Source organism: Oncorhynchus tshawytscha, unplaced genomic scaffold (assembly GCF_018296145.1).
Source record: "Oncorhynchus tshawytscha isolate Ot180627B unplaced genomic scaffold, Otsh_v2.0 Un_contig_2371_pilon_pilon, whole genome shotgun sequence".
In the NCBI taxonomy this organism is placed as follows: domain Eukaryota; kingdom Metazoa; phylum Chordata; class Actinopteri; order Salmoniformes; family Salmonidae; genus Oncorhynchus; species Oncorhynchus tshawytscha.
Genome location: NW_024609230.1, coordinates 51,496 through 63,986, shown reverse-complemented (window position 1 = coordinate 63,986; position 12,491 = coordinate 51,496). Strand labels below are relative to the sequence as shown.

At 42.5% G+C, this 12,491-nt stretch overlaps 1 protein-coding gene across 6 annotated transcripts in view; it reads right to left on the bottom strand.

The window, feature by feature from the left end:
- hdac9b (histone deacetylase 9b) overlaps window positions 1-12,491 on the bottom strand; it is a 64,528-nt gene that overhangs the window by 35,891 nt on the left and 16,146 nt on the right. For 3 of the 6 annotated variants that reach the window (XM_042314567.1, XM_042314569.1, XM_042314572.1), the window contains 3 exons: window positions 8,084-8,319; window positions 3,343-3,511; window positions 837-969 (listed from right to left, as the gene is read on the bottom strand). In XM_042314567.1, coding sequence (XP_042170501.1) covers window positions 837-969; window positions 3,343-3,511; window positions 8,084-8,319 — 538 coding nt within the window. The remainder of the gene's footprint in view (window positions 1-836; window positions 970-3,342; window positions 3,512-8,083; window positions 8,320-12,491) is intronic. The other 3 variants (XM_042314570.1, XM_042314571.1, XM_042314568.1) reach the window with 3 other exon arrangements.

The following is a 12,491-nucleotide window of genomic DNA, read 5'->3' as shown; positions in this document are numbered from 1 at the left end:
ACATCATTTTGAATGATAAATAGTAACTAGAAAAGTTCATTTTCCTGAAGAAAAATGGTGTGCTTGCTTTATTTTTCTAGTAGTGGAAGAAGTTACTAGACAGAATCACAACAGTGGGTAGTGGAAGACATTACTAGACAGAATCACAACAGTGGGTAGTGGAAGACGTTACTAGACAGAATCACAACAGTGGGTAGTGGAAGACGTTACTAGACAGAATCACAACAGTGGGTAGTGGAAGACGTTACTAGACAGAAACACAACAGTGGGTAGTGGAAGACGTTACTAGACAGAATCACAACAGTGGGTAGTGGAAGAAGTTACTAGACAGAATCACAACAGTGGGTAGTGGAAGACATTACTAGACAGAATCACAACAGTGGGTAGTGGAAGAAGTTACTAGACAGAATCACAACAGTGGGTAGTGGAAGGCGTTACTAGACCAGAAACACAACAGTGTTACTAGACAGAAAAACACAACAGTGGGTAGTGGAAGACGTTACTAGACAGAAACACAACAGTGGGTAGTGGAAGACGTTACTAGACAGAAACACAACAGTGGGTAGTGGAAGACGTTACTAGACAGAATCACAACAGTGGGTAGTGGAAGATGTTACTAGACAGAAACACAACAGTGGGTAGTGGAAGACGTTACTAGACAGAATCACAACAGTGGGTAGTGGAAGACGTTACTAGACAGAATCACAACAGTGGGTAGTGGAAGACGTTACTAGACAGAATCACAACAGTGGGTAGTGGAAGACGTTACTAGACAGAATCACAACAGTGGGTAGTGGAAGACATTACTAGACAGAATCACAACAGTGGGTACTTACGTGTACCAGAGCTTGGGGTGGTGGATGAGCATGTGTGTGGCTCCGGCAGTAGACAGGTCCTTGTTTGATTTACTCAACAGAAACTCTTGGAGTTTCTGCTTCACCTCATTACTGGCCACAGCACCTGTGAGACCAGCAGCCAGAGAGAGACAGGGATTGGGGTCACCCTGGGGCTCAGGGGGTACAGACTCAGAGAGACAGGGATTGGGGTCACCCTGGGGTTCAGGGGGTACAGACTCAGAAAGAGACAGGGATTGGGGTCACCCTGGGGCTCAGGGGGACTACAGACTCAGAGAGACCGGGGTTGGGGTCACCCTGGGGTTCAGTGGGTACAGACTCAGAAAGAGACAGGGATTGGGGTCACCATGGGGCTCAGGGGGTACAGACTCAGAGAGAGACAGGGATTGGGGTCACCCTGGGGCTCATGGGGTACATCCTTAGCGATAATGTGTCCCCTATGGCACACTATTCACTTTGTAGTGCACTGCTTTTGTCAAATAAAAAAATATATAAAAAATAGCACACTATATAGGGTATAGGGTGCGATTGGGGACGAAGAGACTGTCTACCAAAGATATATCTATACATCACTGTATTCCTATAGTAGATTTCATCACATCCACACATATTGTTGCATTGAAATGTTAGAGACTGGGTTTAGCTATTCTATAGTATGTTCTCATCACATCCACACATTGTATTGCTCTGAAATATCTCACATTGTATAGTTTTCCATAACTAGCACACCAAATATCAGGTATTTTATTTCTCATAGAATTGATATTTCTGAGTGGATCCACACGTAATGTAGGAACATCTCCCTCTAGTGGGGGAAGAACATGCAACAATAAAGCCCAAGCCACAGCCTTGGCTAGTGTTTAATTAGGCATCACTACATACAGCCTTGGCTAGTGTTTCATTAGTCATCACTAGTCACTACATACAGCCTTGGCTAGTGTTTCATTAGTCATCACTAGTCCCTACAGCCTTGGCTACTGTTTCATTAGTCATCACTAGTCACTACAGCCTTGGCTAGTGTTTCATTAGTCATCACTAGTCACTACAGCCTTGGCTAGTGTTTCATTAGTCATCACTAGTCACTACAGCCTTGGCTAGTGTTTCATTAGTCATCACTAGTCACTACAGCCTTGGCTAGTGTTTCATTAGTCATCACTAGTCACTACAGCCTTGGCTAGTGTTTCATTAGTCATCACTAGTCACTACAGCCTTGGCTAGTGTTTCATTAGTCATCACTAGTCACTACAGCCTTGGCTAGTGTTTCATTAGTCATCACTAGTCACTACAGCCTTGGCTAGTGTTTCATTAGTCATCACTAGTCACTACAGCCTTGGCTAGTGTTTCATTAGTCATCACTAGTCACTACAGCCTTGGCTAGTGTTTCATTAGTCATCACTAGTCACTACAGCCTTGGCTAGTGTTTCATTAGTCATCACTAGTCACTACAGCCTTGGCTAGTGTTTCATTAGTCATCACTAGTCACTACAGCCTTGGCTAGTGTTTCATTAGTCATCACTAGTCACTACAGCCTTGGCTAGTGTTTCATTAGTCATCACTAGTCACTACAGCCTTGGCTAGTGTTTCATTAGTCATCACTAGTCACTACAGCCTTGGCTAGTGTTTCATTAGTCATCACTAGTCACTACAGCCTTGGCTAGTGTTTCATTAGTCATCACTAGTCACTACAGCCTTGGCTAGTGTTTCATTAGTCATCACTAGTCACTACAGCCTTGGCTAGTGTTTCATTAGTCATCACTAGTCACTACAGCCTTGGCTAGTGTTTCATTAGTCATCACTAGTCACTACAGCCTTGGCCAGTGTTTCATTAGTCATCACTAGTCACTACAGCCTTGGCTAGTGTTTCATTAGTCATCACTAGTCACTACAGCCTTGGCTAGTGTTTCATTAGTCATCACTAGTCACTACAGCCTTGGCTAGTGTTTCATTAGTCATCACTAGTCACTACAGCCTTGGCTAGTGTTTCATTAGTCATCACTAGTCACTACAGCCTTGGCCAGTGTTTCATTAGTCATCACTAGTCACTACAGCCTTGGCTAGTGTTTCATTAGTCATCACTAGTCACTACAGCCTTGGCCAGTGTTTCATTAGTCATCACTAGTCACTACAGCCTTGGCTAGTGTTTCATTAGTCATCACTAGTCACTACAGCCTTGGCTAGTGTTTCATTAGTCATCACTAGTCCATACAGGAAATTAGAATTCTTGTTTCTCCATTGGTTGTTCATCTCAGTGTACAGCCTTGCACTGTTACAATCATTACCATTATGATAAAAGAGCCACAATGACACACGGTGAGTTAGCTGCCTCCAAGGTTTTGGTTGGTAAACTAGCAGTTAGTTATCGGTTAATCTTGTTCACGAGCCCTCTATCTATCTATATATGCAGTATCAATTGAGTTGGGGAGGAGGTTAGTTATCAGTGATTGGGCAGAGAGTTAGCTGTGGTGAGTGCTCGGTGGTGAGCTCTTACTCTCTCTGGTGCGCTCCTTGCCCCTGAGGCTGAGACAGAGGACATGCTGCTCCCTGCGATGTCTCTCCTGCTCCTTCTCCTGCTGGCTCTGTTGCTGCTGCAGCTGCTGCCTCCTCTCCTTCTCCACCAGCTCCTGCTGCTGCTTCATGGCCTGCAGCTCCTGTTGCAGCTAACACACAGAGAGAGAGAGAGAGAGAGAGAGAGAGAGAGAGAGAAGAGAGAGAGAGAGAGAGAGAGAGAGAGACAGAGAGAGAGAGAGAGACAGAGACAGAGACAGAGAGAGAGAGAGAGAGATAGACAGAGACAGAGAGAGAGAGAGAGAGAGAGAGAGAGACAGAGAGAGAGAGAGAGAGAGAGAGAGAGAGAGAGAGAGAGAGAGAGAGAGACAGAGAGAGAGACAGAGAGACAGAGAGAGATAGACAGAGACAGAGAGAGAGAGAGAGAGAGAGAGAGAGAGACAGAGAGAGAGAGAGAGAGAGAGAGAGAGAGAGAGAGAGAGAGAGAGAGAGAGAGACAGAGAGAGAGAGACAGAGAGAGAGACAGAGAGAGAGAGAGAGAGAGAGAGAGAGAGAGAGAGACAGACGGACAGAGGGAGAAGGAGAGAGAGTGAGAGAGAGGGAGATACAGAGAGAGAGAGAGAGAAGGGGTGAGAGAGAGAGAGAGATGGAGGGAGAAGGAGAGAGAGTGAGAGAGAGGGAGATACAGAGATCCAGTCAATCAGTCAGTCAGACAGTATGGACCCCAGCAATAGAGTAACAAACTATAGTGGTGAAGGTGCTGTGTAGTGTAGTCCTGGTAAAAAGGGGGAAACCTGTACTGAAAATAACTAGATCATATTGAAGTATTTACAGTGCATTCGGAAAATATTCAGACACCTTGACTTTTTCCACATTTTGTTACGTCACAGCCCTATTCTAAAATGGATTTGTTTTTCCCCCTCATCAATCTACACACAATACCCCATAATGACGAAGCAAAAACAGGTTTTTCAACATTTTTGGAAATGTATTAAAAATAAAAACAGGAAATATCACATTTACATAAGTATCCAGACCCTTTACTCAGTACTTTGTTGAAGCACCTTTGGCAACAATTACAGCATTGCGTCTTTTTGGTTATGACTCTACAAACACCTGTATTTTGGGAGTTTCTCTCATTCTTCTCTGCAGATCCTCTCAAGCTCTGTCAGTTTGGATGGGGAGCGTCGCTGCACAGCTATTTTCAGGTCTCTCCAGAGATGTTCGATCGGGTTCAAGTTCAGGCTCTGGTTGGACCACTCAAGGACGTTAAAAGACTTGTCCCGAAGCCACTCCTGTGTTGTTTTGGCAGTGTGCTTACGGTCATTGTCCTGTTGGAAGGTGGACCTTCACCCAAATCTGAGGTCCTGAACTCTATGAAGCAGATTTTGATCTCTCTGTACTTTGCCCCGTTCATCTTTCCCTCAATACTGACTAGTCTCCCAGTCCCTGCCACTGAAAAACATCCCCACAACATGATGCTGTCACCACCATGCTTCACCATCCTCCAGACATGACGCTTGGAATTCAGGCCAAAGAGTTCAATCTTGGTTTCATAAGACCAGAGAATCTTGTTTCTCATACTCTGGGAATCCTTAAGGTGCCTTTTGGCAAACTCCAAGCGGACTGCCATGTGCCTTTTACTGAGGAGTGGCTTCCATCTGGCCACTCTACCATTGGTGGAGTGCTGTAGAGATGGTTGTCCTTCTGGAAGATTCTCCCATCTCCACAGAGGAACTCTGGCACTCTGTCAGTGACTATCGGGTTCTTGGTCACCTCCCTCACCAATGCCCCGATTGCTCAGTTTGGTCAAGCAACCAGCTCTAGGATGAGTCTTGGTAGTTCCAAATAGCGCTGGGCGATATGATGATATATATGGTGCGACGATAGAAAAACGTCTATCGTTTCATATTGTGCTCTATCGTTTATTTCGTCGCAAATCACACTCTTTGCGGAAATATTTTTCGTCATTTGGAAGGAAATTTGAAACAAACAAACATGGAGGAGAGTGAACGTGACACAGAGCACAGAGCCGTACCTAAAAGAGGGGCTACTTCGGTCGTATGGACGTGGTTTGGGTATGACAAGTCTGACATGGACCAGAAAACCGACCAAAATATGCTACAGGCCGGTCCTGACAACAGGCTCAAACACCACTAACCTCTTTTACCACTTTCGCAAGAATGATGTGAAACAGTACGAAGAGAGTCTACGAATGAGACCCAAAAAGAAAGAATAGGCATTTACATGTGGTCATTTTATAACTATTTATTCATTGAATTTACAGAAAATGTGCTATATCGTGATATGTATCATTATCGGGATATGGAACGAACTATATCGGGATATGTATCATAATCGGGATATGAAACGACCTATATTGGGATATGAGATTTTGGCCATATCGCCCAGCCCTAGTTCCAAACTTCTTCCATTTAATTCCATTTAATAATGATGGAGGCCACTGTGTTCTTGTGGACCTTCAATGCTGCAGACCTTTTTCGGTATCCTGCTCCAGATCTGTGCCTCGACACAATCCTGTCTCGGAGCTCTACGGACAATTCCTTCGACCCCATGGCTTGGTTTTTGTTCTGACATGCACTGTCAACTGCCTTTCCAAATCATGTCCAATCAATTGAAATGACCACAGGTGGACTCCAATCAAGTTGTAGAAACACCTCAAGGATGATCAATGGAAACAGGATGCACCCGAGCTCACTTTCGAGTCTCATAGCAGAAGGTCTGAATACTTATGTAAATAAGCTAATAAACTGTTTTAGCTTTGTCATTATGGGGTATTGTGTGTAGATTGATGATAATTAATTTAATCCATTTTAGAATAAGGCTGTAATGTAAGAAAATGTGGAAAAAGGGAAGGGGTCTGAATACTTTCCGAATGCACTTGAAGCATTGTTTCCAGTGAGGATCTGTGACTGTTTTTCTCCTAGCATAGCCTATAATCTAGCAACCTTGCATCAAAGATATCGTACCACACACACAAGAATTATGAACTACTATATATTCACTATCACAATACTATACTATTACTATAGTATACTATGCTACTATTACTATACTATACTATATTATTGCCACTACTATAATTTTACTATACTACATTACTATGCTAATATTACCATACTAATATTACTATACTATCACTATACAATTACTAAACTATAATATTACTATTAAAATACTGGTACTATGCAGCGACTATACTATTATAGTGCTGTAGTATACTATTACCACACTATATTATTACTATCCTATACTATGCTACTATTACTATACTACACTATATAATTGCTGCTACTATAATACTGCTATACTACATTACTATGCTAATATTACCACACTAATATTACTATACTATCACTATACAATTACTATACTATGATATTACTACTACTATTATACTACTATACTACATTACTATACTAATATTACCATACTAATATTACTATACTATCACTATACAATTACTATACTATAATATTACTATTATTATACTGTTACTATGCTGCTACTATACTATTATAGTGCTGTAGTATACTATTACCACACTATATTATTACTATTACTATGCTATGCTAATATTACTATACCAGTGCTATCCCATCGCTATAATACCACTATGCTTTTACCATACTATTACTATACTATGTCTATACTATACTATTACTATGCCATACTATATTATTACTGGACTATTACAATAGTATTACTATACTATGCTGTATTATTACTATACTATTACTTATTGTAATAGTATAGTAATGCTATATTATCCCTATACTATACTATTTCTATACTATACAATATTATTGCTATTACTATAAAATTAATATACTATACCATGCTAATATTACTATTACTATACTATTACAATACTATACTATTACTACAATATTACTACACCATACTATCACTATTGCAATAGTATTACTGTACTGCTGTATACTACTACCATCCTATACATTACTATTACTATAACATTACCATACGATACTACTACTATTCTATTACTATACTATTTCTATACTATTACTATGCTATGCTATGCTAATATTGCTAAACTATTACTATACTATTTCTATTCTAGTACTATACTATGCTAATATCACTATACTGCTACTATACAATTCTGTACTATTACGATACTATGCTAATATTAATATACTATTACTATACCATGCTAATATTACTATACGACTACTATACTACTACTACGCTATTGCTATACTATTACTATACTAATTATATACTGTTACTATACTATTTATATACTATCACGATACTATTGCCATACGAGTCCTATATTATTTCGGTACTATTGCTATAATATACTATATTAGTACTACAGTAGTACTATACTATTACTATACTATCCTGCTATTACTATGCTATACTCTATTATTACTATACTATTACTATATTTGGCTATATTATTACTATACTATACTATTTCTATACTGTACTCTGACTATGCTATACTACTGTTTGTAAACTATTGTTCTGTTTAACTGAGGGATTCTGACTATGATTTACTCATGGAGCTGGGCCTGGTGTCAGGTTCTATACTATACTATTCTTTGCTATACAATACTATACTACTGTTGCTAACTATGCTATGCTATACTATTGTTGCTATACTATACTATGCTATGCTATGCTATACTACTGTTGCTATAGTATACTGTAGTTGATGTTGTAGTCCTGACCTTGAGGTGCTCCTGGAGCTGGGCCTGGTGCTGGCGGGTCAGATTCTCATGCTGCTTCTGGAACTCGCTGATCAGCAGCTGTTTCTGGACCTGCTGCTGTTTCTGGATGAGGAGCAGCTCCTGCTGCAACTGACGCTCCCACATTCCCGGGTCTGAGCCAGGCCCTAGCATCCTCAGGTCTGTACGCAGGTCCAACGGAGACACGGGATCCAAAAGTACCTCTGGCTTAATGTCCACTGGGAGAGGGAGGGAGGGAATATGAACTATGAGCACAATATTTTCCTATATTATATTCATATTCATAAACATGCCCACATTAGTCTTAGTGAGTTCCCACTCTGCGTTACTTAACAGTCCTGTTGCAGAGAACAAACTGTACTTTGCATTACATGAGTCCCAATACAAAGTGCATGGTGTTTTCAGCAGAGGAAAGAGGAGAAGCTTTCGAAGGGAAAGACAGCTTATGGGCACAGAGCCAAAAGAAAAGAGAGAGAGACAGGAACCAAAGACAGGAACTTCTCCCTGCCTCCTCTCCTCCCTGCCTCTGTCTCTCCTCCTCCCTGTGTCTCCTCTCCTCCTCCCTGCCTCTGTCTCTCCTCCTCCCTGCCTCTGTCTCTCCTCCTCCCTGAGTCTCCTCTCCTCCTCCCTGCGTCTCCTCTCCTCCTCCCTGCCTCCTCTCCTCCTCCCTGCCTCCTCTCCTCCTCCCTGCCTCTGTCTCTCCTCCTCCCTGCGTCTCCTCTCCTCCTCCCTGCCTCTGTCTCTCCTCCTCCCTGAGTCTCCTCTCCTCCTCCCTGCGTCTCCTCTCCTCCTCCCTGCCCTCTCCTCCTCCTCCTCCTCCTCTCCTCCTCCCTGCCTCTGTCTCTCCTCCTCCCTGCGTCTCCTCTCCTCCTCCCTGCGTCTCCTCTCCTCCTCCCTGCATCTCCTCTCCTCCTCCCTGCGTCTCCTCTCCTCCCTGCGTCTCCTCTCCTCCTCCCTGCCTCTGTCTCTCCTCCTCCCTGTGTCTCCTCTTCTCGTGTCATCCACAAAAAGCCACAATTATATTACAGTTTCTATAAACAAACAGCAGATCACTTCCTGACACAAAGCCTTCAAGTCTTCAGGGAGCCCACTTAGGGCAACAGCACAGAGACTCAATGGACCCTTGGCACGACATGTCTCAGTAGTTATTTCAAGTATTTACATGAAAATCCTGTCTGTTCACGGCTCCATAAATAAATAAATAAAGCATCAATTTAGGGGATGTGCTCCCTCTTGACTCCCTCCACTCTGCATCATCAACCAGAACACATCTCTGGTTTACAATTTAATGTTTGAAATATTAACAAAATAAAAATACAAATGTTTTGGTGTTCCTCTCTCTCTCTCTCTCTCTCTCTCTCTCTCTCTCTCTCTCTCTCTCTCTCTCTCTCTCTCTATTCAATTCAATTTAAGGGCATTATTGGCATGGGAAAAGCATATGTTAACATTGCCGAAGCAAGTGAATTAGATAATAAACAAAATTGAAATAAACAATAAAAATGAACAGTACACATTACACTCCAAAAGTTCCAAAAGAATAAAAACATTACAAATGTCATATTATGTGCAAATAGTTCAAGTACAAAAGGGACAATAAATAAACATAAATATGGGATGAATTTACATTGGTGTTTGTTCTTCGCTGGTTCCCTTTTCTTGTGGCAACAGGTCACACATCTTGCTGCTGTGATGGCACACTGTTTTTTCACCAATAAATATGGGAGTTTATCAAAATTAGGTTTGATTTCAAATTCTTTGTGTATCTGTGTAATCTGAGGGAAATATGTCTCTAATATGGTCATAGATTTGGCATTAGGTTAAGAAGTGCAGCTCAGTTTCCACCTCATATTCTGGGCAGTGAGCACATAGCCTGTCTTCTCTTGAGAGCCATGTCTGCCTTCGGTGGCCTTTCTCAATAGCAAGGCTATGCTCACTGAATCTGTACATAGTCAAAGCTTTCCTTAAGTTTGGGTCAGTCACAGGTATTCTGCCACTGTGTACTCTCTGTTTAGGGCCAAATAGCATTCTAGTTTGTTCAGTTTTTTTGTAAATTCTTTCCAATATGTCAAGTAATTCTCTTTTTGTTTCCTCATGGTTGTGTTGCTGTCCTGGTGCTGGGGTCCTTTGTTTTCTCATGATTGTGTTGCTGTCCTGGTGCTCTGTGGGGTGTGTTTGTGTTTGTGAACAGAGCCCCAGGACCAGCTTGCTTAGGGGACTCCAGGTTCATCTCTCTGTAGGTGATGGCTTTGCTATGGAAGGTTTGGGAATCGCTTCCTTTTAGGTGGTTGTAGAATTTAACGTCTCTTTTCTGGATTTTGATAATTAGCGGGTATCGGCCTAATTCTGCTCTGCATGCATTATTTGGTGTTTTACGTTGTACACAAAATATATTTTTGCAGAATTCTGCATGGAGAGTATCAATTTGGTGTTTGTCCCATTTTGTGAATTCTTGGTTGGTGAGCGGACCCCAGACCTCACAGCCATAAAGGGCAATGGATTCTACAACTGATTCAAGTATTTCTTTGCCAGATCCTAATTGGTATGTCAAAATATTTTCTCTTTGCCCCAGACGAGAGGATGGTTAAACCCAGGTTACTGTATCTCTCCTCCTCTCATTTACACCATAGAGGACAAGGCTAGTCCATCTCTCTGCCCCAGAGGAGAGGATGGTTAAACCCAGGTTACTGTATCTCTCCTCCTCTCATTTACACCATAGAGGACAAGGCTAGTCCATCTCTCTGCCCCAGAGGAGAGGATGGTTAAACCCAGGTTACTGTATCTCTCCTCCTCTCATTTACACCATAGAGGACAAGGCTAGTCCATCTCTCTGACCCAGAGGAGAGGATGGTTAAACCCAGGTTACTGTATCTCTCCTCCTCTCATTTACACCATAGAGGACAAGGCTAGTCCATCTCTCTGCCCCAGAGGAGAGGATGGTTAAACCCAGGTTACTGTGTCACTGTATCTCTCCTCCTGTCATATGAGGTTAAGGAGAACAGCAAGCCTTTTGTTTTAAAGCAACCCATGTCTCATAATACCAGATAGTAACTACTGTTCTCTGGTGACAGGACATTTTGTTCACTGCTACGTTTAGCTTTTTTCCAACTCTTGGAGAATATTCTAGTTCTATTCTTGTCATGGCATCAGTCACATTGTGAGAAGAGTACACACTGTACAGGCCTTATACATGTCTCTTCCATTTTTAGCCTGAAAGAAAATATTCAAACCTACTTAAAATGCCAAAGGCTGAGGGGAGATTTATCGGGTGCATTCACTGCCGTAATCTTCTCAAGGGTCACATTTAGGAGAACAAATACAGGCAGTGTTTCAGGCAGCACCTGTTGTGAGAATCCTGACAGCGTTCACTGTACCTGTTCACACTATGGGAATCGGTGGCCACTAGAAGGCTGCATCCAAAATGACACCCTATTCCCCAGATAGGGTTCTGGTCAAAAATAGTGCACTATAAATGGAATAGGGTGCCATTTGGGACGCAGTCTAAGCGTTCCTCACTCGTGCTGCACATGTAAAAGGCATAAAATGTCAAACCCAAATTGGCCAGAGTTGAGCCCTACCAGAAAAGGTCTCCATTAGCCCAGTTGTCCGTTAACAACATACCTTCCCTGTTATAGTGTCCACTGATAATGTGAAACATATTGTCTTTCCTCCGCTTGGTGGTGGCGGTGCAACCAGTTTTTCATTACACCATCCAACCAACCCCTCTGTGTGGTGCAGCGGGCGGCGCTGTCGTTATAAATGATTATAAATAGAAACATTAAAGCAAGTGCCGCAATCCTGGGTTCTGACAACCCCACATCCTTTCCACCACCACTACCACCCTAACTGGCTGCCATGGTAACGTTTGCAGGCGGCGGCAGGCGACATAATAATGTCCCTCCTTCCTGCAGAACAGATATAGAGTCTTGTTGCGTGTTGTCTCCTTGTCTCATCCTTCCTATCCTAGCTACAGTTGCTGTGTGACACTGGGGCTGGGGCAGGTAAACTACCATCATCCTTTTAAGACTGTTATCGCTATGTAAGAGTTGATACATTAGGAGAAAAAAATAAAAAATACGTACACACATCATGCCACAAACACAATAATAATGATTGCATTGTAACCTGTACCTTGTCTTGAGAAAGGCTACATGAATGGAATCAAAGATACCATCACCATATTTCCTTATCCTCCCAGTTTGTGTTCTGTTTACTTGATGCTAGGGGTTTTCTAATTTCTTTGTCACATTCAGAGAGTGAAGAGAGCAAAGGGGACTCCCCCAAGACTGTACTTCATCCCTCTCTCTCTCTCCCTCCCTCCCTCCCTCTCTCTCGGTCCCTCCCTCCCTCCCTCCCTCCCTCCCTCCCTCCCACCCTCCCTCCCTCCCTCCCT